This window comes from Carassius carassius, chromosome 13 (genome assembly GCF_963082965.1).
Source record: "Carassius carassius chromosome 13, fCarCar2.1, whole genome shotgun sequence".
Classification (NCBI taxonomy): domain Eukaryota; kingdom Metazoa; phylum Chordata; class Actinopteri; order Cypriniformes; family Cyprinidae; genus Carassius; species Carassius carassius.
This window is the reverse complement of record NC_081767.1, coordinates 26,850,106-26,877,564: the sequence shown is the minus strand read 5'-3', so window position 1 is coordinate 26,877,564 and position 27,459 is coordinate 26,850,106. Positions and strand designations below refer to the sequence as shown.

Genomic DNA, 27,459 nt, shown 5'->3' with positions numbered 1-27,459 from the left:
AAGAAAAAAAAAACAATTAAAGCCTGGATGATGTAAAAGTAATCATCTCAGAGAGCCGTCTCTTTAGATTCTGCCACCGCTGGTGCCGGATAGAAGGTCAGAATTTCAGTGAAAGTGAGTTCTGGGGTCAAAGAGGGAACAGAAGGAACAGAGATGGACAGAAAAATAGACAAAAAAGGAAAACCAGTTATTTCTTAACTCTCTAGAATAAACTTTCCCATACATAAGAGTAAATACTAACCAAGGTTGCCTCTTCATTGTACCCAGTGGATCCTCTGCAGTGAAAGGGTGCCGTCAGGATGTGTCCAAACAGCTGATAAAAACATCACCGTAATCCAAAAGTAATCCACTCCAGTCAATCAATTAATGTCTTGTGAAGCAAAAAGCTGTCAGTAAGTCCAAAAAGTCCATCACTTGTTGTCCTCACATCAAAATCCATCAACATATTTGTTTATCGACATAACTGTTTTTGCTTACACAGGGATTGATCTGTGCATATTTCTGTCCTGATTCAGATGACTTTTCACTGGAGAAAGCAATATTACGGACAGAGGACTAAAACTGAACAGAAGTTACAAATGTCTTGATGAATTTGTTTATTACAAGAATGCAGCTTTTCACCTCACTAGACTTGAATTGATGGACTGGAGTCATGTGCATTACTTGTGGAATATTGTGATGTTGTTATCAACTGTTTGAACTCTCATTCTGATGGTACCCATTCACTGCAGCAGATCCATTGACAGAGGTGGGTAGTAACGAGTTACATTTACTTCGTTACATTTACTTGAGTAAGTTTTTGGGGTAACTAATACTTTTTGGAGTATATTTAAAGATGAGTACTTCTACTCTTACTTGAGTACATTTTTTGGGAAAAATCTGTACTTTTACTTTGTTACTGTGGGCGACGCTCCTCTCGTTACTTTGTCTTAATGCAATAAATGTTATAAATGCTTCAGTTTATTCCAAACACGTCGTCTACTTTTCTCTGGGCAATGAGCGATGCCCATTCGTGAATGATTCATTCTTTTGAGTCAATTCTGTTCAAAGGCTTGATCAAACCAATTGGCAAACGAGTGAATAGGTTCATGAATCAGTTTGAATTATTCGTTCAGTTCCCTGCCGCACGCGCTGAGCGTCTGAAGCGGTTCACTCGGAGTTGTAACGTTTAAGAATATCAGCAGCGTTGAAAACGTGGCTAATCTGCAAAGGATATTTGCTTGCGATGGAGATCCTTATTAGATGAACACCGCGTGTGCTGTCTACTGTTTAACAGGTAATAACTTGGGTTACATTCGATTACAGTACACGATACCTCTGACATTAGTTTGTTGTACGTAGTGTTGTCACGGTACCAAAATTTCAGTATTCGGTACCGATACCAGTGAAAATCCACGGTTCTCGGTACCAATTTCGGTACCAAAGCAAAACACAAAAATATGAAAATTAAAAAAAAAAAACTTTATCACTAAAAATAAAACCAATGCCATTCTTTATACTAATTTACAATTGTGTTTAAAGTTCTTCTACAAGTAATATAATTATGAAAAACAGTAAACAAGTTTCACCCAAATTTAATTTGTCTTTTAATTTATGAAATTTAAACAAATTTTATTTTTTGGTAAATAAAGGGGATTTGCTATTAAAATTAAAACATGGAAGAAATATTGTGTGATTAATTTTTAATTAACAGTAGTAGCAGTATCACATACATTTTACAAAATAATAGTAATATTTCTAGCACAATGCCTTTATGTAAAAATGAATTTGTAATGAATGCATATTTGTCATTTATCTGAAATTAAGAATGGTGGTGATGCTTAAGATATTTTTGTTCATTGAGGGTTTCTGTAAAAAAAAAAATAGTAATAGATCATAATAATTATTATTAAAAGATAATAATACTACTAATTCTACTACCATACTAACAATATACAATGCACTATGGATTGATGAGCTGCTGGGTTCATGAATATTAATCACGTTGTCTGCGTTCGGTCGAATTGATTTACTGAAATCAAAACAGGGACGGTAAAAGATGAGCGCCAGCCAATGAAATTGACATTTGCGCATTAGCTCCGCCCACTACCGGAGAAACCGGCATATCTTCTGCTTGTTCGAAAATATGAATAATTCTAAATGAACTACATTATTTTGACCGGAGAAGACAACAAAGAATATAGTTTACATGTAGCATGTCGATTCAGCGTGGTAAGACTCTCGCTCTCCCTCTTTGCATGTGTGAGAAACAGAGCTATCAGCAAAGCGACGGCGAGTCGTGCTCCTTCACACAGAGTTTACAGTTCGGCAAATACCATAGACAGTAAAAAAGGCAAATACAGGTGTACTGTGCGTACATTGAGATGAATTGAAAAGTACATATCGCTTGATGGAAAGAGAACTCTGAATCGCTCAGTCAGTGTTCAGCGAGTGAAAATATATCTGCGCCAATCGTATAATAGCCTCGAACACACACACACTGGCGAGTAAAATCTAAGAATTTTTTAGCCAGTGGCTAACAATAGACATAATTTACTCGCCCTGAGTAAAATTTATTCACTGTTTTGACGGTTTTCCGTGAATACCTTTAAATTGACACTGGTTTTACTCAAATGAAACGGTAAAATGCTTGTGAAGTGACTCAGAACAGTTCTGGTGATGTTGTATGTCCTCATTATTGCAAGCGTCATGTGCTTCAGTCTATGTAGTAAAGTTAAACAAACCATTCATTCATTCACACAGAGACGCGCAGAACATGCAGGATGCAGATTTCAACCATCTTTTGCGGCTTAACATTTACAGATACTGGTCCATATGGAGATTTGATTTGATTAATTTATGCTAACTTTGACAAATTTCGTGACTGTCCATATTAAAATGTAAGTTTCATTTTCATGACTGGATTTTGAGATTCCGTCCGCGTTTTCTGCTTCGCGGAAATCATAGTGCTGTATGCGTCAAGAACCGGGTTTGAACGGGTCCTCGGTACCACCGGTACTTAAAGAAACCTGGTACCGTGACATTTTCATTTTTTTAGTACCGACTTGGTACCGAAGTACCGGGTCTTTTGACAACACTAGTTGTACGTGTGGCTTATAACAGAGGGGAGTCAAGTTGAATGCAGCTTCCAAAAGACAAAAAATAGCCGATTAAGATTTTATGAATTTTAAAACAATCACACCGGTACGAGTACGTTCAGCGAGTCATATCATCAGCTGCTAAATTCAGATCTGTGATCGCTTGCTGGCGCTGAGCCAGAGATAGATGCTTTTTTACAGCGCTGCGCATTATAACAAATCACACACGATTCTGTTGAGCTTTTGAATGCAATGGCCAATCAGAGGTGTTCAGATGAGACATCGCTAAAATGCCGGTGCTTCCTTCACTCGCTCACTGACTGAATACCTCTTTCTGGCGAATTCTCTCGTCAGAAACAACAAATTGCAGATGTGTGTACGAATCTATAATTAAGATATTGATTTCACAGTGTTAACAGTTTCAGTGATTTTAATGGGAGTTTCTGAGAGTGATTGAACTCTAAACTGTTAGTGAAAATGATCTTTAATAATGTAAATGTTATTTGCTCTCTTTCTGAACAATGAAAGATTGGTAGCAATTTTTATATCACATTAACTTTCAATGTTAAATTCACATTTAATATGAAGTCATTCATATTAAAAATATGTTATGGTATGACACCTATATCTGTTACTTAAGTAAACAGACATGGTTTTATAATAAATTACATAAATTGGAGTAAAGGCTGATGAAATATATACATTTATACACACACATTACATACATTTTATCTATATATCTAAATAAAAATAGGCTCAGTATATATGACCCAAAGTAACTAGTAACTAACTACTTGAGTAGATTTTTTATCCTATACTCTTTTACTCTTACTCAAGTAACTATTCAAGACTAGTACTTTTACTTGCGTAAATATTTCTAGAAGTACTTTTACTTTTACTTGAGTACAGTTTTTGGGTACTCTACCCACCTCTGTCCATTGTTGAGCAAGGGATGAAATGCTAAATTTGCTCCCAATCTTTTCCAATGAGAAATCAAACTCATCTACAAACTGAACTAATGAGACATGCGATAACTGGTTGCCTAATTCATTACACCATTACTGTGAATTTAAAGTCACTCATATAAAGGTTTTAAGTTCATGTGTGGAACAACCCCAAACCTACTTTTCCATTGCTCCAATGACTGCTCAGCCTCATCCAGTGAATGGTCATACGGTGGGGCCTCTGTCTCCTCCTCTGGTTCATGAAAATCAGAGAAGAAAGGAAGAGCCAGTCCCTCTGCTGCTGTTATTCTACTTTCAGGGTCCAGGAGCAACATGCTTTCTAACACATGAATCGCTGAGAAGCAAAAACACAGTCGATGACAAACAATTATGTGACATTCATACTTGTTTTCATCAAATGCATTCATGAAAGATGTACTTGGATCAAATCATAGTTGCATTCTTTGGGAAACAAATTCATGCCAGTCATGGGTTGTCAAAAGTTGCTTTGAATAAAACCTCTGCCAAAGTTATGAACATTTTATACACGTCATCAACCTTTCAGGTTAACATTTTCAATTAATTTTTTTTTTTCACCTCTTTTCTGCACAAGTTCATTTAAAAAGGGTGGTTTTGGTGGTTATTTTGTTTTTAAAGAACAAATATTCAATGTAATCTCAAATTGCATGCATTTTAAATGGAGTAGTTATAATTATGATATCTCTACTATATAATATATGAGAACCCTGATTATATTCATTTGAAAAATACACATTCATTAACTTTCTGCATTAAGCAAGAGAGACACACTCTTACCTTGTGGGTTAACATTTGGTAATATTGCCCGAAGATCTTTCTTTTTAAGTTTTTGTAACTTTGCTATGTAGTTTCTAGCCTAGAATAAATATCATGTGGTTTAGATTTTAACATCTCTCGATATATCTGGTGAGAGGTCTGCAAACTAGTCTTAGAAAATATGATTGAAACCCACATCTTCAGACTGGAGTTTGGCTGTGAACTCTTTTGTGGGCGTCCCTGTAATCTTCATGATCTCCATCAGCTGATCCAGATCTGGTAGAAAATGGTCAAGGATTCAAATATACTGGGGATGAGATTTAGGGAAATAATCAGCACATCAGAAATTCAAGTTTATTTGTATAGCGCTTTTTACTATACAAATCACTGCAAAGCAACTTTTCAGAAAATTAAGTTTCGATAATATTTAGTAGTAGCTTATCAATGGTGACTGTCAGTTTATGTGCATATGGCAGTAGGAAAAAACTATATTCTTCTAAATTTGTGCATAAAATCGACAGCTTTCCTGCGAGGAAGGATACGGTCATTTCCTTTGAACAGTGGTTTCCCTAGCAGCATCTCTGCCATGATGCATCCGACTGACCAGATGTCCACTGATGGGAAACATTTAATCAAACATAAACATATCTCTGTATTATCATCAGTTTGAATAGTAATTGTGCATTATTTCATTAATCCAGAATTTTCTATTGCCTTTATGAAAGCAATAAAATAGACTAACACTGATCTCTATTTAGTATTAACATTTGCTTTAAATCAAAGTATGGATTAGAGTTTCACAATACTGTACAGAGCAACATCAGTTAATACTCCATAAAATGCATGCAACCAGTTAATCCTAATAAATAAATATGTAAAGATATATAAAGATTAGTGCATGCAACATGGGACTAACCAGTCTGTGTGTAATGCATCCAGCTAAGAATGACCTCAGGTGCTCTGTACCAACGTGTCACAACATAGCCCGTCATTTCACTGTCTGCTTGCCGAGCTAGACCAAAATCCAGGATCTGTAATATAAGACATAAGGCTTTATCTCTACAAGAGACACACAGCATGAATATGCAAATACCACTTCATTGTAAGATACCTTAAGCTCACACTCCTCATTTATTGCCAGATTGCCTGGTTTGAGATCCTGCAGGTTTTAACAGATGAAGTCAGAGGTTTTGCGGTGAGAGATACATGTGTGCATATGTTTTTATGATTAAAACAACCTTACGCACCCTGTGAATGATTCCAGCAGCATGGATATACTGTGAACACAAAGAGATGTATGGAAATATATTTGAGAGAGCAAGTAAGTATCAATAAAAACGTACAATACTCACTTTGAGTCCTCTCAATATTTGGTAGACCAGATACTGGACCCTGTCCTCTGATAGTCTTTCCATTTTCATTAACTTTCCTAGATCAGTACCCATGTAAGGCATGACCAAGTAACTGTGCAAAGGATAGGGAGAATCAGATGATGACCACATGATGATGATACATCCAATAATCACAACACATCCAAAACAATCAGAGCTAGACCAAATGGTCAAATCACTTGTAAAATACTCACAAATCATGGAATCGGTCTAGAGAAAGGTCTGCAGTGAAAACATCCAGGAGCCCAATTACCTGTAAGGGTTTAACCAGAGAAAGTGGTTGTTGAATACAGCACAGCATGAAGTTGCAAATCTGTTCATTTATGACAGGTCATATGAGAAACCCTCATCATGGAGTTTCAATCTTTGGTGTCCTACATTATCATGCTTCATGTGTTTGAGCAGCCGGAGCTCTCGATAAGCTCTTTTGGCAAACAGGTCAGACTGGAAGGGACGATGGAGCTTCTTGATGGCCACTTTTGCCCCTGTCCTCCGGTCAAATGCATAGCTGAGGAGTAAATCACCAGTTGTAAATGCTACATGCTTTTCAAACAAGAGGAGTACATAAATATAAATGTTATTGCCAGTAAATTATAATATATAGGTGCTTCTCAATAAATTAGAATGTCGTGGAAAAGTTCATTTATTTCAGTAATTCAACTCAAATTGCGAAACTTGTGTATTAAATAAATTCAATGCACAGACTGAAGTAGTTTAAGTCTTTGGTTCTTTTAATTGTTATGATTTTGGCTCACATTTAACAAAAACCCACCAATTCACAATCTCAACAAATTAGAATATGGTGACATGCCAATCAGCTAATCAACTCAAAACACCTGCAAAGGTTTCCTGAGCCTTCAAAATAGTCTCTCAGTTTGGTTCTCTAGGCTACACAATCATGGGGAAGACTGCTGATCTGACAGTTGTCCAGAAGACAAACATTGACTCCTTTCACAAGGAGGGTAAGCCACAAACTTTCATTGCCAAAGAAGCTGGCTGTTCACAGAGTGCTGTATCCAAGCATGTTAACAGAAAGTTGAGTGGAAGGAAAAAGCATGGAAGAAAAAGATGTACAACCAACCGAGAGAACCACAGCTTTATAACGTTATCAAGCAAAATCAATTCAAGAATTTGAGTGAACTTTACAAGGAATGGACTGAGGCTGGGGCCAAGGCATCAAGAGCCAACACACACAGACGTGTCAAGGAATTTGTCTCCAGTTGTCGTATTCCTCTTGTTAAGCCACTCCTGAGGCATCTTACCTGGGCTAAGGAGAAGAAGAACTGGATTGTTGCCCATTGGTTCAAAGTCCTCTTTTTAGATGAGAGCAAGTTTTGTATTTCAACGTCTTGACCAGGTATCACTTGTAAAAGAGGTTTTAACCTCAATGTGACTTTCCTGTTTAAATAAGGGTTAAGAAGATTTTGAAATCAAGGTCCTAGAGTCTGGAAAAAGGGTGGATAAACTCATAGTTGTTTTACCAAGAAAGTTAAGAGCATGTCATGCTTCCTTCTGCTGACCAGCTTTTTGAAGATGCTGATTTCATTTTCCAGCAGGATTTGGCACCTGCCCACACTGCCAAAATCACCAAAAGTTAAATGACTTAGTTGGTGTGCTTGACTGGCCAGCAAACTCACCAGACCTGAAGCCCATAAAGAATATATGGGGTAGGCTATTGTCAAGAGGAAAATGAGAAACAAGAGACCAAACAATGCAGATGAGCTGAAGGCCACTGTCAAAGAAACCTGGGCTTCCATACGACCTCAGCAGTGCCACAAACTGATCACCTCCATGCCACGCAAAATTGAGGGAGTAATTAAAGCAAAAGGAGCCCCTACCAAGTATTGAGTGCTTGTACAGTAAATGAACATACTTTCCAGAAGGCCAACGTTCACTAAAAATGTTTTTTTTTTTAAATTGGTCTTATGAAGTATTCTAATTTGTTGAGATAGATAATTGGTCGGTTTTTGTTAAATGTGAGCCAAATCATCACAATTAAAAGAACCAAAGGCTTAAACTACTTCACGTATTTAATACACACGTTTCAAAATTGGAGCATTTTGAGCACTATTTGATTTAAAGACACTAGAAACTATTTAAATAGCTACAAGAAAAAACTGCAACAGGTTCGAGCGACTGGAAAACAAACTACAGCATTGCTAAATTAATAAATATCTGAACCAGAGATTCCTACAGAATTCAATGGCAATACAATTTGTTAGCAGCAAAAATGAAATTACTTATCACTAACTAGGGTGGTGACAAGTGGCAAATAAATAAAAACTATTATGTACATTAATTTCGAACTCATAATAGAATTTACAACAAAAGAAGCCATTGGTATGGCAAGTGCTTAAAGGTGCTCTAAGTGATGTCACACATTTTTTAGGCCAAAACATTTTTTTGTCACATCCAGCAAACATCTCCTCACTATCCGCTAGCTGCTTTTCCCCTGAACACACTGTAAAAACGGAGTCTCTCTAGACACCACAGGCTCCACAAACAACAAGAAAAACAAACTGGGCTCACCCGCACCACTTTCCACATCATTTGTTTTGAATAGACGCCAGATACATGGATCTGCTAGAGTGACGTGTTTCTGAAATATAAAGCACGATTCTTTCCAGGAAGTACAGAAAATGAGCGTACACTCACCATACTGTACCATATGCCCCGGTCCCCACCTGTTTCAGATCTCTGTATCTCTCCGGTACCTCCCAAAAGGTTTTATTCACCTCCTGGCGATAATACCCAGGTCTTGATCGGTCAGACATATTGGTGAATACCGCTTTAAATCTGCTTCCTCGAGTCTCGCGGCTGTGATTTCCAGGTTAACCTGAACTCTGATTATAGAAATCTACCTGTGCGCGTTCATAGACCATGCGTGCCCGCGTAACCGTTCCCTCTCCGGCGTGGCCGTGTGTATGGCAAGCAATTTTAACATAAAGCTGTTGTGTGTAAACCAAAGTTACATCCATGTTAATGTTACCAATACTTTTAAAAAAAATTTAGTAAGTATTTAAAAATAAATTAGTAAGTAACCAAATAGCGACCAGTATCTTTCGCAGTTTTACTAATATTCTAAGTAAATAGGGTTCACCTTCAGTGGCAAAATAAGGGACAAGGACAACAATAAACCGTGAAAAAACATGCTCAAGTATGTAAACTTGCAGCAGAACGCATTAATATTGTCATTTTAAATTTGATTATTTATAATTATTATTATTTGTTTTTTTTACAGTTTTGCAGCTGTTACTTTGATGAGATAAATTTTTTTTAATATTTTTTTTATTAATTTGCTTGAATTAGGACTACATTATTATGTAATCATTTGTCCAATTTTAATCTAAACAATTTAGCATTTTGTTTTACATTTTAAAATGCCAAATTATATGACATATATGATTATTTATTATGTACATATATTTATGATTAATATCAATGATAAATTAATAAATAGGGTCTAACATTATATTAATTAATAATATAATAATTTCTATCAAGCTCTGATAATGTATGGAATATTATATTAACATACTATCCAAATTTTAATAAAACATTAGGCCTATACCTTTAGAAGCAATGAATCATGGATCTGTCACTTTAAAGGTGTGGTTCACACAAAAATGTAATTAGTCATAATTTACCCAGGTTGTTCTAAACCTGCATAAAGTTCTTTCTTCTGTTGAACAAAAAAGAAGATACTTTGAAGAACATGTCTCAACTAAACAGCTGATGGTTGTAGAGTCAATGGGGACCAGAAACTGTTTGGTTACCCGCATTATTTAAAGTATCTTCTTTTATGTTCAACAGAAGAAAGAAATAATTATAGGTTTGCAACAACTTGTGGGTGTGTAAATGATGACAATTTAAATTTTTGGGTGAACTGTCCTAAAAGTTGAGTCAGACAGTCCACCGTAAGCAAGCTTCTCTGCAAACTGCACGTTCATCATTAGTTACTGAGCAGATTCGTTGATAACTTTCCAATTAAGCCCTACAGTTCATCTTGTAGTTCATCAGATGTGATCTCTATGTTTCAAACCGTGCAAGTTAAGCACATGCTGCGCTTGTGTGAAAAGGCTTAATGGCGCTCCCTCTGGAGACTCCGTCCCTATGGAAACAAAGACGCCAAAACCACCCACAAATTAACTCCTCTTATACTTCTTATGAAATTGATTTAATTATAATTGCTATTAGTATTATAAACTGTGCAAAATACTTATTTGTTTATTCAAAAATGTGCGGCATTTTTGGGGGGGTTGAAAATGCTGCTATGTAAACACTCTCTCTGAAATTAACAGCTGATATCTGAACACAGATTCCCAAAGAAGTAAAAATGAGATAATTACTAATGACAACTAGTAGTAATTATTATTATGTAATTAATATGTAATACTACATTCTAGATGCTAACAGAATAAATACTTATTCAAATTAATGTTAGTGAAATTGAAAATGTGTTCTAATCATTATTAAATTACTTACTAGTAATTAAAAAAAGGATTGGTGTCATAAAATATATGCCAGTTGGTTTAATGGAAAAAATGTCAAAACAGCTTTCCATACATGAGTTGCCACTGAGACAAAATAACCAAGAACATGATCATCCTTCAGTGAATGTGAGAACTGCTGCATGTTTGTTCTTCCACAGCTTTGACATTAAAACGAGGGTTTTAGGAGTCCAATGTACTTGACACTGTTGAAATCTGCCTAAATATATTTAGGAGCACTTCAGAACCTGTGTTAACATGTTACCTAAGTACTGGGCCCCAGGCACAGACAGACATTCCACCCTAAATGAAAATAATAGAAGCAGCTTTCCCATACACTCTCACCCAAATGTCTTTTACAACTGCAAAACATAATCTTCACAGAACTAATTGTGGCTTACAAAATTAGAACACATAGCTGCTATTTGTTTTGTTTATTGAATGGGTACTTTATCTTAGAAATATTGCATATTTATAAGGGAAGTTCATAGAAATTACATAATGTCTGAGAATTTCTTCACAGCTGTTGAAAATCTATTCTTAAAGACATGAAAATTCTGTTAATTATATTTTGAACAAAATCAAAATGGCATTTCAGGAATAGATAGATCATATGAAAATACAGTACTACCTCTGTTGGCTCCAAAATTAAAATGTAAAGTGTACACTTCTACTGGTTTATGCATTTTCCAATTACACTTTAAAAAATTGAAGTACTTAATCAATAAATCAGTGCTACATTCATATATAACTACATGATTTAAAACGAGACCCTTTAAGTAAGTGATAACATCCGTTTGTGCGTTTAAACTTTGGAGCTTGGTTGCTCAATGGCTTGTGCGTTTCACTTCAAATCTAAAGTAAAGGCATAATAACTTCTATCTTTCAGACTCACACCTGTCATGGTTAGACTGGGGGTCTAAGTCATCATTTGTAACCAGTCAAATATACAGAGATAAATGTGCTGAATTATCATTTAGCCCCCTACACATTATCTTACTGCATATTTTTAACCGGTAGACAGGAGTTTAATACCTCTTTTAATACCTTCAATGACACCTCAACAGTTTCTGCAGGATTATTCTGCTTAAATGATCAGGTTAGTTGTCATGAAGGTTTTATGATGATCAGGTGACACAGATCTCATTGGCCCACACGGGGGGCTTGCTGTCATATGGGACGAGCACTCGAGCCTTTGCTCCTGAAGTATTCCCTTCTTTATCTCTTTCTACTGAATCCACCACTCCTCCTCTTCCAACCCAGCCTGGCTTTTTAAGACCTTCCTGCACAGAGAACGGCTTTTCCAACACTTTCAGAACTCTCTGGACCTAATGAATTTGAGAAAATGACAAAGTTTAATACAAATTTTTAAGACTTTATGGAATTTATGCTATACAATAACATAAATTGAGAAATTATAAAAATCACAAATAAAAAAAACATTAACTTAAGAGACACCATAACATTTATAAAATCTGTTCAATAATAACTATTCAAGAATTTGGGGTTTGTAAAGTTTATTTTTTTTTGTTTTTGAAGTAAGTCTCTTAATAATATTATAATTTAAAGCAAATGTTTAAACCATTTTGATATACAGTACAGACCAAAAGTTTGTAAACATTACTATTTTTAATGTTTTTGAAAGAAGTTTCTTCTGCTCATCAAGCCTGCATTTATTTGATCAAAACTACAGAAAAAACTGTAATATTGTGAAATATTATTACAACTTAAAATAATAGTATTTGAATATACTTAAAAAAAAAAAACATTATTCCTGTGATGCAAAGCTGAATTTTCAGCATCATTACTCCAGCCTTCGGTGTCACATGTAACATCCAGTCTATCACATGATCATCTAGAAATCATTCTAATATTCTGATTTATTATGAGTGTTGGAAACAGTTCTGCTGTCTAATATATTTAATGAATAAAAGGTTAAAAAGAACTGCATTTATTCAAAATAAAAATAAAAATCTAATAATATATATTCTAATAATATATTTTCTTTACTATCACTTTATCAATTTAACACATCCTTGCTGAATAAAATTATTGATTTTATTTAAAAGAAAAGAAAAAAAAAATACTGACCCCAAATTACTGACCAGTAGTGTATATTGTTATTACAAAATATTTATATTTTAAAAACATAGCTTTTTTTTTACTTTTTATTCATCAAAGTATACTAAAAAAGTATCACATGTTCTGAAAAAATATTAAGCAGCAGAACTGTTTCCAACTTTGATAATGAATCATCATATTAGAATGATTTCTAAAGGATCATGTGATAATCTTCATAAATGTTCAGCTTTGCATCACAGAATTATACAGATAATTTAAAGTATAATAAATTTAAAAACAATTATTTTAACTTGTAATAATATATCACAATATTACATTTTTTCTGTAGTTTTGATCAAATAAATGCAGGCTTGATGAGCAGAAGAAACTTCTTTCAAAAACATTAAAAATAGTAATGTTTCCAAACTTTTGGTCTGTACTGTATGTGACCCTGGACCGCAAAACCAGTCTTTAGTAAATTTTTCGAAATTGAGATTTATACATCAGCAGAAAGCTGAATAAAAAAAAATTCAATACTGAGAAAATAACCTTAATCACTGTCCAAATGAATTCTTAGCAATGCATATTACTAATCAAAAAGTTTTTTTTATATATTTATGGTAAGAAATTTACAAAATATCTTCATGGAACATGATCTTTAATTAAAATCCTCATGATTTTTGGCATAAAAGAAAAATGTATAATTTTAAAACATACAATGTTTTTTTGGCTTTTGCTAAAAATATTCCCCAGTAACTTAAAGGGTTAGTTCACACAAATATTAAAATTATGTCATTAATAACTCACCCTCGTGATGTTCCAAACCCATGAGACCTCCGTTCATCTTCGGAACACAGTTTAAGATATTTTAGATTTAGTCCGAGAGCTCTCAGTCCCTCCATTGAAACTGTGTGCACGGTATACTGTCCATGTCCAGAAAGGTAAGAAAAACATCAAAGTAGTCCATGTGACATCAGAGGGTCAGTTAGAATTTGTTGAAGCATCGAAAATACATGGCGACTGTCTTCCTGTCTGAAATCATCTGGAACAGTGCAGGGTTACTCTGAGCCATGGACAGCAGCATTGCAAGTTCACTATATTAAATGAAAGAAAAGATCACTGAACATAAATATGCAAACAATTTCTTTTTCATTTTAGACCATATTATTAGTTAGTGTTCTTTATATACTATTATAGATATTTTCAGTCTTCATTTTAATTTGAGTTTTTTTCTAATTTTGATGAGTGCTTCTGTCACCTAGTGTTTTAGTTTGTATTCTTTTTAAATATGATTAAAGATTTATATTTCTAGTTTTAGATTTATTTTTTTATTTCAGTTGCCAGAAATATTTAATTTTTTTTTTAATTTCAGCTTTATTTCAAATAACAAATACTTCGAAAGGGAAATGAAACACTGTTAGTTAACAATAAAAACACTTGATTATTTTAGGCAAATCTGAAGGCCTGCCCAATACTTTTTGCTCCGAACAGTCTAAAAATCTATTCCCACTTTAAAGTAGACAATGAGAACAGTGTGCCATCAGTAAAACAGATTTTTTTTATGAGCTTGAGGAAATAGTTTAATACACAATTAATCAATTTACATTTTATATGCTAAACATTTCTAGATACATACATTAATCTAAAGGTTTATGGTTGGTTATTATTATTTTTTTAACAAAAGTAATACTTTTTTTTGAGCAAGGATGCATTAAACTGATCAAAAGTGACCATAAAAACTTACAAAAAGTCTTTTCACCAAAACATTAAGCACCAAAACTCAGCACCAAAATTCAGCATTAATAAATAATCATTATTAATGTTTCTTGAGCACCATATTAGAATGATTTCTGAAGGATCACATGACACTGAAGACTGGAGCAATGCTGCTGAAAATTCAGCTTAGCCATCACAGAAACACATTACATTTTAAAATATAGTAAAATATTATGTTACATTGTAATAAATTTCACAATATAACTGTTTTTACTGTATATTAGATCAAATAAATGCAGCTCTGGTGCGCATAAGAGCATAATCTCTTTCAAAAACATTTACAAATCTTTATGACTACAAACTTTTGCATGGTAGTGTACATGAGAATATACCCTGAGGTGTTACCGTGGATCCATGGTGGGTCTGTTTGCAGTTTTAAGCTCCTCTAGAGAGGCACACTGCTGCAGGAGAAGCTCTGTGGCTTGTTTTATAGCCTCACTTTCATCTTCCCCCTCCTGCTGTGTTGGGCAGGAAATCTGACTCAAGCTACGGAAAGTGTTGGTGAAATCTGCACCTAAGAGGAAGAAAAGGTAGAGAGAAATCAGAGACAGAATAAAATTATCCCACTTTTCTAATATATTTGACACATCAAGACATTTTACAGAACAGTGTATAACACAATTGCTCCAGGATGATCGTTCCTCATACTATCTTCATACCCGTGTTATGCATAGTCTGCATAAGCTCTGTGATGAGTATCTCGTCCTCTGGTTCTTCCTTCCTCAGCAGACCCAGTTTCTTCCTCATGTTGCTCAGATAGAAGCCATTATATAGAGGCAGGTACTCATCCAGCACCTCTTCGGCCCGGTCCGGAGGTAGATCAGGTACCAGGGCTTCAGCGAGCCGAGCTAAATTCCAGCGGCAGATGGCCGGCTGGGCTTGGTAAGAATACCGGCCTGAAGTATCGGAAGCATTACAGATGAAATCTGGGTCAAAACTAGAAAGAAAAAAAATACAAGGAAATGATGGTCATGAGTGCAAATGATTGTTAAACTGTGGGAATAATGTTTGAGGTTTATATCAGACTTTACCGGTCCATGAAGCCGAAAGGCCCATAGTCCAAAGTCAGGCCCAGGATGCTCATGTTATCAGTATTGAGGACTCCATGACAGAAACCCACACACTGCCACTGAGCCACCAGCCTCGCTGTTCGTAAGGTCACCTAAAAATAAAAGTGCATATTCAAGTACATATAGAAAAGCACAATAAAGACGGAAAGTTATATCTGATATCGAATGATTTATCTAAAATATTACTAATCTAAATGTAGATCCCATTATATCCTGTCTTATCTCAGCTTGATCTGCCATTATAAAATAAATAAATATTTTAGGAAAAAATAGAATAAGAATTAGAATGAAACATTGAGTTAGTATTTACACTCATAAGCAAGTCACAAATAAGTTTCAATGTACAATAGCTCTATTTAAAGAAAATAACATTTTGTATTTATTATCTTATTTAATCACTGCTCAGTGCTTACATGCTCTAATATAGTCTCAGTGGATAAAAAGCTAAATCTGATGATGTTAGCCAGCCAAAGTCACTCATGTTAATAAGGTCTTTGATTATAAGATGATTGCATGAGACCAACAAACTGCTGGAATAATAATAATAAAAAAAAAACAATTGTGTGGAGTTTAAATGGCTCAATACCACAACCGCTGCAATGGTATTATTAAAAGCAATAAATAGACCTCAGTCTACCTCTCTGAAGAAAGCAGTATTCCTCTCAATGCAGTCTGAGTGATTCTGATGGATCTCTGGGTAGAAGCTCTCTATGACATAATCCAGCATCTGGGTTCTGATCTCAACGTGGCCATAGCTGGGACCTTGACGGCCAGTGAACTCATCGGCTCGTTTGAAGATCTCAAACGATCCAAACCTACATCAAGAATCAGGTCAACATCTTAACATCTAGATTCTAGAACAATGACGGCTAGACCTAAAAGACCTTTACAAGAGACACTATTTCAATGATAGATCTAAAACTGTAAGTACTGTAAATCAATGTCAAAAAGAGATAGTTAAGACAGTGTTGTTATTATTAGCAAAAACGATTTCAACTATTTAAATAAAGCTGAAATAAAAAAGAAACATGAATTTTGATTCAAAATATTAAATTAAAATAAGAAAATGTGCCTTGAATACTAAAATAAAATAAGTTCAAGATCTAAAATTAATTTAAAAAATAATGAAGCTAAATAGAATGAAAAATGATAATGAAGAAAGCACATAAAATTACTAAAACCTAAAAACACACACACATTAATAAATAATAATAGTACATAAATAACACTAGAGTAACACTTACTCTAGAAAGCATTTAGGTACAAAAAACAACAAAAGATTACCTAATAAAGCTGGGAGCAATGCGCAAGACCACAGAGCATCTTTCCATGCGTGGATTGCCATTGTAGAAGACATCCCTCATGACTCGTGAATCTGACGTCACTACTGACCCAGCTCTTGTTGTTGGGACTCCCAAGGCATAAATTGCCTCGCTGCACAGGAACTCACGTATGCTAGATCGCAAAACCTTTCGCCCATCTGCCTGTCTAAACAAAACACAATGGACAAAATTTGACAAAGATCTTAAGGAAAGGACAGAATAGTAAAGTGGAACTGGCATCTCCTGAATGATCATTTCGAACAGTCAAAGAGGATAATCACAACATGATGTAGCACATAAAATGTTGACAACATCTCTCTCCACCTTCAATACCACGACTTAGGTGCCCTTGAGCAAGGCATCGAACCCCCAACTGCTCCCCGGGCGCCGCAGCATAAATGGCTGCCCACTGCTCCGGGTGTATGCTCACAGTGTGTGTGTGTGTTCACTGCTCTGTGTGTGTGTGCATTTCGGATGGGTTAAATGCAGAGCACAAATTCTGAGTATGGGTCACTATACTTGGCTGAATGTCACTTCACTTCACTTTTTTTTGGGGAAGTCGTGGCCTGGTGGTTAGAGAATCGGACTCCCAATCAAAGGGTTGTGGGTTCGAGTCCCGGGCCGGCAGGAATTGTGGGTGGGGGGAGTGCATGTACAGTTCTCTCACCACCCTCAATACCACGACTGAGGTGCCCTTGAGCAAGGCACTGAACCCCCAACTGCTCCCCGGGCGCCGCAGCATAAAAAATGGCTGCCTACTGCTCCGGGTGTGTGTTCACAGTGTGTGTGTGTGTTCACTGCTCTGTGTGTGTGCACTTCGGATGGGTTAAATGCAGAGCACAAATTCTGAGTATGGGTCACCATACTTGGCCGAAAGTCACTTCACTCACTCAAAGCAGCAGTGAAAATGCAATAGAATGCCTACCGAGAGTATGGTGTCAGTCCAGCACCCTTCACCTGAATCTCCCAGCGTCCAGTGGGATTCTCAAGCAGTAATTCAGGGCTCTGATCCACCGGGACTTTCACTTCTCATAGATAAAATGCAGCTCCGTCCCCAAGCTGTCCTGCAAACTGTCCAAACTGGTGTCCACAGTAGCAATGGGCAGCAGGCTCTGATCCTGGCATCACTTTAGATCCACTGAGATACTCTGGGGCTAGTGGATCTTTCAGAACCTCATCAGCATCAAGACCCAGCAGTGCCAGAGCTGGACCTAAGACTGCCACAAACTTTGGGTTCTTCAGAGGGGTGGGTTGGACTCTAGAGAAGCAGGCCCCCCGGACCTGTCGGACCCCTGGTTCGGTGGAAGGGTCCAGTGGAAGTTTTTTAAGAGCAACAGTCAAACTCCAGTCGCTCAAGGCAAGAGCGGCTCGTGTTTACGCCCATGTCTTCCATCCCTGCATGTGAGAGCGATCTGCGTAAAACAACACCGGAACATACAATTGAAAGCCGCGCTAAACGCGCTCCAGCAGGAGCCATTAACGCCGTACTGATGTCTAACAAAGCTTTTTAGTTAAAGAGACTAAGGAAAAATTAGTCATCCTTACGTAACTGCGAAGAGAACCAAGATGTTCTCAAACGTCCAGGCAGCAGACACAGAAATCTGGTCCGACGTTGTTTTTGTTCCCCCTAGAAACAAACACATAAGATTAGAACGTTTACTCAGTCCGCACTTAATTTCAATTAAAAGTGAAAATTACAGCATTTTGCTTTGTATTTATTTATAATATAGAATGGGCATGTAGATGTCATGTAAATAATTTTGAAAACTATGCTTCTGAATTTATGGGTATTAAACAAATAATTATGTAAATTACTGGTGATGTGTAGCTGTGAAACAACGTCGTTATCCTAACTGTTGATACTGGAAGTCTGAACAAAATTATTTTAAACCTGGAAGACTTGGGAATTGTCATCTCAATGCTGTTTTCATGTCGACAAGTGTTTGTTCATGTAATGATTCATGTAATGTATTCCCAAACCTCTTTGACAAAATATTTCCTTGGAATCTCAAAAAAACAATCATTTGGTGTTCTCTGATGTTTGGTTAAGATTCACACTGACATGCAGGCAAAACCTTACTTATATTTTTAGTGTTCAAGTGTTAAAATTATTTTTGACTTTTTCATGATTTAATTATTAGCTTTTTATCAACTCACAAACCCACTACAACTCTTACCTTGAGCCTAAACTGGATAAACCTTGTGTAATGTTTAATAAATTTTAGGAAACAATGGATTCTAATTTCTTTCTCTTTACTTTTTTATATCCATATAGTACATTTAATGGTAAGTTTAAAACAAGTCAAATGAAACGTAATCTAAATATTAGTTGGGATACATTATCTAAAATGAGTAACCTAGATTACATTACTAACTACAATTTTCATCATGAAATCTGTAGTCAGTAACAGAGTATAATATGTAAGTAATCTACCTAGTACTGTGTGTGTGTGTGTGTGCATGTGTGTATATATAGACACACACATATACATGTACACTATATAAAGTACTTACCGTACAAATTTAAGATCTGAAGATACGAAAGACAAATATAACATGTTGGAAAATTTATTTAAGAATGTAAGATATACAAGATATATTTGAGCATTAACTATTTGGCTTCTTGGGGGGAAAAAGAAAGAAAAAAAGATAGCACTAACAAAAGAAGTGGGACCATTTATTCCCCTTTCCCACAGTTACAAATGGTTAGAAAAAAATGAAATTGGAGCAGTAAGGCTGAGGGATGTACAAAAAGATGCATCAAATACCTTTGACCATGGCATTTCTCACCCCAAAAGTGCAGCAGATCTAGAAGATCAAAAATTAAACTGCATGACATTAACAGGAAGACCGTTTTAGTTTTCAGGAAGACATTCAAGACAAATGTTACAGCTGGAGAACTAGCCTACTGGGTCAGTGGATCAGTAGATAAAAAAGAAAAATACATTGTATTAAATTAATTAGTTTGTCAACCAGTTTAACTAGTTTGCGTCCACCTTGCACTAAATGCAGGGACCGGTGTTATGCAAATAGAAAAACTCATTAAGTACCAGGGCGCTGACAAATATCTCAGAATGCTAATATATATTTAAAATCATTACAATGTTTTAAAAACTAAAATTAAATAATCCCAACAAATCATCTACACAAGAAATCATGCAGATACATCCATATAGTCATTTCCTTCTCCAGCATACCTGTAAAAGCACAAGGCATGCATGCAAAGCTTTAGTCACATCTTAATTTGAGCCCACTATAGTTCAAAACAGAACCATTTCCATTCAGCATCTAAACATTTAAAAGAACAACAGAAGGCATAAGCATTCCTCACCACACTCGAGTGTCATGTGCTTCAAATGTGCCTGTGACCTAGACGCCACATTTAAAATAGATTTTCAGTCACCCTATAAGACACAGTTGTAAAAAGCTACATGGAAAAACAAAGTCAACATGTGAACCAGCAATTCCAATTCTAAAAGGCTTTACATTTATTCATTTGACAGACAAATGAATAAATGCAAGCACACAAATAGCAGAAACACTTTTCCTACATCCATCCATAAAAATAATGGTTCTCTAATTGAGGCCTGATGGCCCATGCTGATGTCTTTTCCATTAAAAGCATTTTCTTGTCAACTTTACTTTCTTTAATGGTACTCTACACTTTCTCTTAGTTTCTTGTATTTGTTTATTCTGCACTTATAGTTTCAAGTCATTTTGATGTTCTCATGTGACTCATGACTTTTGAGTAAGTGGTGAATTATGTAGAATGAATAAAAAATATATATAAAAAGGTCATATTTCATTCTGCGTGTTAGAGTAATATCATACTGTAAGCGTTAACATTAATTTGTTTCCAATACGTGAAATTAACCTTTATGCAACTCAGCTTCTATGAACAGCAGCAAAAGACAGTAATGAAAAATACTTAAATTCGGGGGAACAGCTGTTTGTTTCGGATAAATTGATTGGATATCTTTTCTTACAACAAAATATTGAATAAACACATGCAGCTTGTCTAATTTATTAAATAATCCACTAGTTAATAATTTAATAATTGCTAGAAACCATTCCATTAGCAAGAACCAATTATGAAAATGTGTGAGTGAAACAGTGGACTCCAGATTTAATAGTACCATTTATTATGACCATATGGAGTGAGAGCAAAACATCCTGATCGGTCTCGGTTTCTTTTAGCCCTGTCCAGGTCATGTAGTAAAAGGCACTTAAAAGGGTACCCAGGGCAAAATTTATGTTGGGCTTATCCGGTAACTTGAAAGACCAAGCACCCAAGCATCCAATGTGACTTGAAGCTCTTAAAACACTGCACGGTTGTTTCAGTTTCACTCATTTTAAGCCTTTTTGTCAGAAACATATAAATTCAATCAATGAAACCACAAATATTTTGGTCATAATTTTTCCAATGTGCATTACATGTTTTTATCAAGTCATACTTTCAATAAAATCTATAGTTATGCTCTTCTTCACAAATGGTCCTATTGCACAATCCAGGTTTTTCTGGGATACTGTTCCATTGATAAAAAAGGCGGCTGCAAATTAATTATTACAACTACAAATTGGTAGGTCGCAGACTGCTGAACGCCACCTGCTGGGAAACAAAATGCATCAACCACTTGCAGGAATCAACCAAAAGAATAAATCACGGCCCAAAAAAAAAAAAAAAAAAAAAAAAGAACCTTCAATTCAAGTTGAATGATAAAGTGGGAAATCCTGCTGCAGTTAATTTCCTCATAGGTCATACTTTAAGAATGAGGAAATGGGGAAAGAAAGCACGGTCTGATTTCTTTGGCAGTACATCTCTGCCTCCACAGGTACACAGAGCAGATGGACAGAGAGTTGAGGAGGTAGAGAGCTAGTCAAAAGCTTCCACCACATTGTTTATCTCATATGAGATGGAGAAGATGTTTGCCTCTATTCTTCCCGTTTACCCAACCACCATCCTGTAGTTAAGGCTATTGGTGTTCAGTGTGACATCTCACTGCGGAAAAGTCTGCGCCAATAAAAGAGGGGTCAAACAGAAGGTTTCTGTACATTTTCAAGAAACGATTGGACTGTTGGGAAAGAGAGTAATGCCCTCCCAACACCCTTGCTGGCACGGAAGCAGGTGTAACCCAGAAGCCCCCACATGGCTCCCTTCAACACGTTGCGTACTACCCAGGCAAAGCGAGATGGTGGAGCCACGCTAAGAGAAAAAGAAAAAGATTTGTTATGATACTTTATGGTACTATTTAATACCAAAGTACTTGCAACTATGTCAGCATGTACCTCATGATCTCATGAATATTGAGCTCTTTATCCCAGTTCCTCTCAATTCCAGGAACATGACCCATCCCGACCACTCCAACCACCACAGCAGGCACTTCTGGAAGGAAGTGCATATGAACGAGAGGTTTCATGTAACAACAAGTAACATGACTCCAAATATGTTTCTTGAATTATTATAGCATTATTTACATCGTATATATTGATTATTTTAAATTAGCCATTATTTTAAGATTTTAGTATTCATTTAAAATTTAAGTAATTTTGTTATATGCTTTTGCCATTACTAATGCTTTTAGTTTTTATATTTAAAATATTTCTCTTTAAATCAGGTGTTATATAGGTTTCATTCAGGTTTAATTAATTTTAATACTTCAAATTAAAATAGAACCATTAGTTACCTTTTCTAAGTTTTTCATCAAACATTTTATTTCAGCAATAATATTGCATGTGATTTTTAATCTTTTTTTTTTTAGTTTTAGATAAAAGTATAGACTACCCAACATTGAAAATTCTTTCATAATTTACACATCCTCATTTCTTTCCAAACATGTATGACTTACTTTCTTCTATGGAACTTAAAAGATGTTCCGGTGGACAAAAATACAATGTAAGTCAATAGGAACCGAAACCGTATGGTTACCAACATCCTTCGGAAAAAAATCTTCTTATATATTCCAAGAAAAACAGTCATACAGAACACTTTAGGGTGAACTATCCTTTTAATAAAAACAACACCGGAATATGTATTTTAAAAAAAAATTAGTATCATTAGTACTTCACAGCAGAGCAGTGGAAAAGACTGCAGCACACAGTACTCACTCTCAGCATTAGGAGGCGCCTCCACACAGCGCGCTGCTTGTCTAAGTGTGTGTGTGAGGTAGATGTCTCGTTCTGCAACAATAGTGCGGTGGAGGGCTGGAAACTCGCCGATCATTTCTGACATGGTCTGCTCCAGAAGATCCTTTTGTTTGCACTTCTCTACATCCTCCTTGCTGAAAAGAACAAAAAAACATAAAAATCCGATCCAAAAAAAAAAAAAAAAAAAAAAAAAAAAAAAAAAAAAAAAGCATGTCCCACAATAAGAAAATGTTGTGCTTAAACAAAATGAAGCCAATATTTAGGACCATTATTTTAACAAATTATTTACTGTCATTTTTTTTATGTTTCCTTATATGGTTTACATCTTATAATTGAAGATAAGGTTATTGCTTCCAGCCCACAGGAATCAATTTGGCAAAACTTTAATGTACGCATGCAGAATGGAATTTTTTGGCTGTCATGTCCGGTTTCAGAACCATATGAAGTTCAAGATTCCAAGAGACTACTTAATGTCAAGGAGTGATCAATGTGTATATAAAGACTGAGTGGTGTAGACTTGTACCTGATGGGGTCAGAGAGGAAGCACAGGCCCCAGGCCAGACGAGCTTTCTGCCACAGGCTGAGAGCAGCTATTGCACGCTTAAAGGTTACTGGAATCGGCCGATCCCCAAGATGAAATTTACAGAAGGGCACTTTTCCTGCCTGCATTGGGTAGAACAGAAGGAAATGCATCTTTTATTTATGCAGATCAGTATATGCTGTGGCATGCACTGCAGTCTCCACAGGATTGATGTTTCTTGAATATGTGCATTTATTGTTCTTTGATAATTGGTGACATCTGCTGAGTCGGAAACGAGTGCATGAGTTACAGTGCATGTCAGGACCATGAGGACTGCGTGAGTGAGCGAGCGACCATGTGCATTAACACTGACCTCCTTAAAGGCTTCTCTAAACTCTCCTCCGGGGGCCATGCCCAGCTGTTCTGTAATGTGAGCCGAGACTTTGAGCAGCAAGATCTGCATGAGGCCAGACATCACTCCATTCTGACATGAGAATTGCAAGAAAAAAAAAAACAAACAAAAAAAACAGACAGAGAAATTAGGTTAGACTAGTTACACGTCGATAAATCAATGCAGAGAGAATGTGTTTGACAATTTAATAACTATGTCAGCACAGTCTTGGGTTTTGTGGCTGACCTGTTTAATGGCTTGCTGGACCTTCTCCAAGTTAATGTCTTTAGCCTCTTTTAGCAGCGTTTTCTCATCCATCTTAAGCATGGATACTCTATATTGGCATAGCTCCACCACCACCACATCTGGCTGGACTGCTCGGATCGTCTAAAAACAAAAAGCATCAAATCAAAACAGCATTTAATCTATCAGTAGAACACACTGACTTTGATAGTAGGAAAAAAATTATATGAAAGTCACTGGGGACAAGCAGCTGTTTGGTTAGATCTAAAAACAGGCTAAAATATCTGTTATTCTTTTTTATTTTGTTACCTTGTAAGGCTACGTTTTTAAAATAGGGAAATTAGTGTATAAACTTATAAGTGGTTTTACGTTCAAACACTGGTTGTTAGTCCATAAAAAGAGAGAGCCAGTTCTTACAGTGGCAACATCCTTCTTGCTGCTGTCGCTGAAGTGGGCGGTGCCAACCAGGTACACAATACTGCCCTCAGGTGTGGTGAGACGTGTCACAGTGTCCGGCAGATCAGGCTCCGTCTGCCGCCGCTGGGTACGCACTTGCCACAATACTTCCACTGCCTCAGAGTCCGCTAAATAGACAAAAACATTTTAATACCAAGATCACAAATAAAAACAAACATTATTTATCCCAAGTACATAAGAGCTTGAGCAAGTACACGTATTATTATATATACTTTAAGCTCAATAGAGGCAAAGCTACCGGAAAATGTTATTTTTTTAGAGAACTAGTTTCAGCACTGAAATACAGTATTCTTTTCATAAGATCGAAATCAAAAGAAAACATTGCATGTTAACCAGACAACAATGGAAAGATTGGTCATGTGATCTGCTTTTCAAGCAGTACTGGAACACAAGGATGAGCTTTAGAAAGTAGATGGTTTGAACTTTTGTGGTGGTGTGACATTTGGTTGAAATAGTTAAATCAGCTAAATGATCTAAAACTAAACTAGAAACTAACTAAATGGGCTAAATCAGTCAAAATAAACAGCCCCTAAAATATAACTGGGAAAATAGAAACTAAAATAAATGACATAAAATAAAATTGCCACAAATTAATTTTGGTTTTTGATACATGGCATATTATGACATTAGAAACCCTTACAATCCTCTAGGATTAAAAATTAAAATGCCACTGGACAGGAATAATACTAGACTGTGCTTAATATGAAATTTAATATGGTTAATTTAAATTTTTATTATACCAGTCAGCACATACAGTTGTTAGCACTAAAATACAACAACTAAAAACAAAATGAAATTAGAAAACTGAAAAGTCCAAATCTAAGAATGATAAAGTGAAAACTCACAATAAATATACATTTAAATTATAAATAAATAAACATACATTCAAAAACACTAATAACCCTACACTGGACAAGTATTTTATTTTTATAATACAGTATAACATTTCTGTCGATAAAATTAATTAATTGAGGACTACACAGCACCATTTCTTACAAAATCATATGAAAGAAAACTTTCAAGATTCAGATCTATTATTTTGTAAACTTTAAATCAGAGAGTACTCACAGAGTCCGTGAGGAAATGTAGGCTGTGCATCATCTTCTGCTGGGCCAACTGAGTCATCCTACAAACAGAAATCATGCATTATTATCTACATATTTCACTGTATGAATGCAATCTGAAAATGTACTGTACACAAAACAGGTACAAACAAGCTTGGCATTCACTTTGAGGAACTGCCATTTCTTTTTTGAGGTTAAGCAAATGATATCATAAGCAGCTGTGAAGCTTCAGTAAAACAAAAGAATGCTGTACATTTTTCTTCATCGTGGGAAATGCCCACCTAAACAAATAAAAGATGATTATCCAATACACCCAGTACACACAAAAAGGCACTAGAGAGACTACATGTACATTAAACCATAATGAAAGTAAATAAAAATCACAAGAAACTGAATCACTGTCATGAGTTTTCCTTTCAAAAAAAGAAAAGAAAAAGAAAACCTTTTCCTTTCACAAACCACAGATTTCCATTTAACGAAATGTGTTCATGGCTTCAACCAAACCCTCCTTAATAATCACAAATAAACCACTATAATCATGCAAATAAATTAGTTTCTAAATATATCTAGTACATTTCTCACCCTGCCATATAAGACAACAAAACGTAGAAGTTCTTAATTCCATACCTCTGAGTTGCTGTCCTGTTCCATTGTCCACCGTTCAGTAAATCTTCAACCTGGAATTAAAGATCATATGAGTCAGATGCCAAAACAACCCAAATAATATGACTCTACAAAATGGTATGGAGATATTCAACAGATTTGAACACCTTTAGAAGACTGTGTACAGGTCTGTTGGAAATAAATGGCTCAACACTAAACCAGACACTGTTTAATTAAAGGACTTCTAACTTTTGTGACTTGTGTAGTTGGGTTGGTTGAGTAAAGTGAGTCATCAGGCTTGATTATCAGTCTGCCATCTTGCCTTGTGCAACTAGACCACGTATGCTTTTCAAACTATTGAGATTCCAGCACAACAGGATTAGTTTGTTTTGCTGTGGGTTTAGATCTTATAACATCCTTTAAGTGGCACAACAAAGCATTTTTATGTTGATCATATAACAGATCGAATCCTACAGAAGTCAGACATTAAAGGTGGCAACGTGATGTGATGTCATCAGACCATCGGGTTAGCACACCAAACTCAATTCAGACAGCTTATCGTGTCTAGCTTATAAACAGCTAAGTAAAATTTGGTTTAATTTAATAGCAAATCCGCTGATCTCGTGCCCATTTTCAAATCAATGTTTTAGTCCTGACACAATGCTAAACTAAACCACAAAATCTGATGGACTAGCAGCAATCTCAGCCACCACTCTGAATAAGCAGCAAATATAAAAATAGCTCTTACATTTGACTTGGCAGAGCGATTCACACAAATGGGATCTGAATGTAGTGCGGGATGGTTCTTGACAAAGTAGTTCGGCTACAGGCTAACTGCGCACACATACACCCAGCTGTTAGCCGAAGCTATGCTAATATAAACTAAGCCCCTTTAAAACTTTAAACTGACCAACAATAAGTAATTTATTTGACGCGCCGTGACGTCTATAATATTTAACTGTATTAGAGAGAGATCTAAACAATCTTAAGACTAACTAATTGACTGTAGTTTGTTTGCTAGCATCGGCAAAAAATGAAATCATTAAAGTTAGAGCTACTGTCAGCTGCTTGCATCATGAAGTGACTCTTCT

General features: G+C 35.7%; 2 protein-coding genes and 1 pseudogene across 3 annotated transcripts; all 3 read right to left on the bottom strand.

Moving 5' to 3' along the window:
• On the bottom strand, positions 1-9,221 carry LOC132156253 (mitogen-activated protein kinase 12-like). Its single transcript, XM_059565173.1, has 12 exons — positions 8,863-9,221; positions 6,586-6,715; positions 6,402-6,460; positions 6,169-6,280; positions 6,064-6,093; positions 5,928-5,975; positions 5,733-5,847; positions 5,359-5,430; positions 5,013-5,092; positions 4,838-4,916; positions 4,203-4,376; positions 1-121 (listed from the first exon to the last, which is right to left on the bottom strand). The coding sequence occupies exons 1-12, from the start codon at positions 8,979-8,981 to the stop codon at positions 48-50; spliced, it is 1,092 nt and encodes a 363-aa protein (XP_059421156.1). The 5' UTR covers positions 8,982-9,221; the 3' UTR covers positions 1-47.
• A 2,603-nt stretch (positions 9,222-11,824) lies between these two features.
• LOC132155769 (protein adenylyltransferase SelO-1, mitochondrial-like) lies at positions 11,825-18,465 on the bottom strand (annotated as a pseudogene).
• Positions 18,466-19,991: 1,526 nt separating this feature from the next.
• Positions 19,992-27,459, bottom strand: LOC132156251 (traB domain-containing protein-like). Of its 2 annotated transcripts, none has more exons than XM_059565171.1 (10): positions 27,117-27,459; positions 26,393-26,442; positions 25,770-25,827; positions 24,642-24,808; positions 24,228-24,368; positions 23,964-24,074; positions 23,594-23,733; positions 23,032-23,204; positions 22,213-22,309; positions 19,992-22,129 (listed from the first exon to the last, which is right to left on the bottom strand). In XM_059565171.1, exons 2-10 carry the CDS (start codon positions 26,414-26,416, stop codon positions 21,958-21,960), a joined length of 1,083 nt encoding a protein of 360 aa, XP_059421154.1. In that variant the 5' UTR covers positions 26,417-26,442; positions 27,117-27,459; the 3' UTR covers positions 19,992-21,957. The 2 variants fall into 2 exon arrangements, with proteins under 2 accessions (XP_059421154.1, XP_059421155.1); XM_059565172.1 differs by lacking the exon at positions 27,117-27,459 and adding an exon at positions 26,536-27,043.

Excerpts from the sequence above, each read along its gene's own strand:
- LOC132156253 (XM_059565173.1), bottom strand. The coding sequence starts at position 8,981 with ATGTCTGACCGATCAAGACCTGGGTATTATCGCCAGGAGGTGAATAAA. Across the intron at positions 6,716-8,862 it reads GGGGCATATGGTACAGTATG|CTATGCATTTGACCGGAGGA; the intron begins GTGAGTGTACGC and ends TTTACTCCTCAG. Across the intron at positions 4,377-4,837 it reads ACCAAATGTTAACCCACAAG|CGATTCATGTGTTAGAAAGC; the intron begins GTAAGAGTGTGT and ends TTTGCTTCTCAG.
- LOC132156251 (XM_059565171.1), bottom strand. The coding sequence starts at position 26,416 with ATGGAACAGGACAGCAACTCAGAG. Across the intron at positions 23,205-23,593 it reads TTCCTCTCTGACCCCATCAG|CAAGGAGGATGTAGAGAAGT; the intron begins GTACAAGTCTAC and ends TGTTCTTTTCAG. Across the intron at positions 22,130-22,212 it reads AATATTCATGAGATCATGAG|CGTGGCTCCACCATCTCGCT; the intron begins GTACATGCTGAC and ends TTTTTCTCTTAG.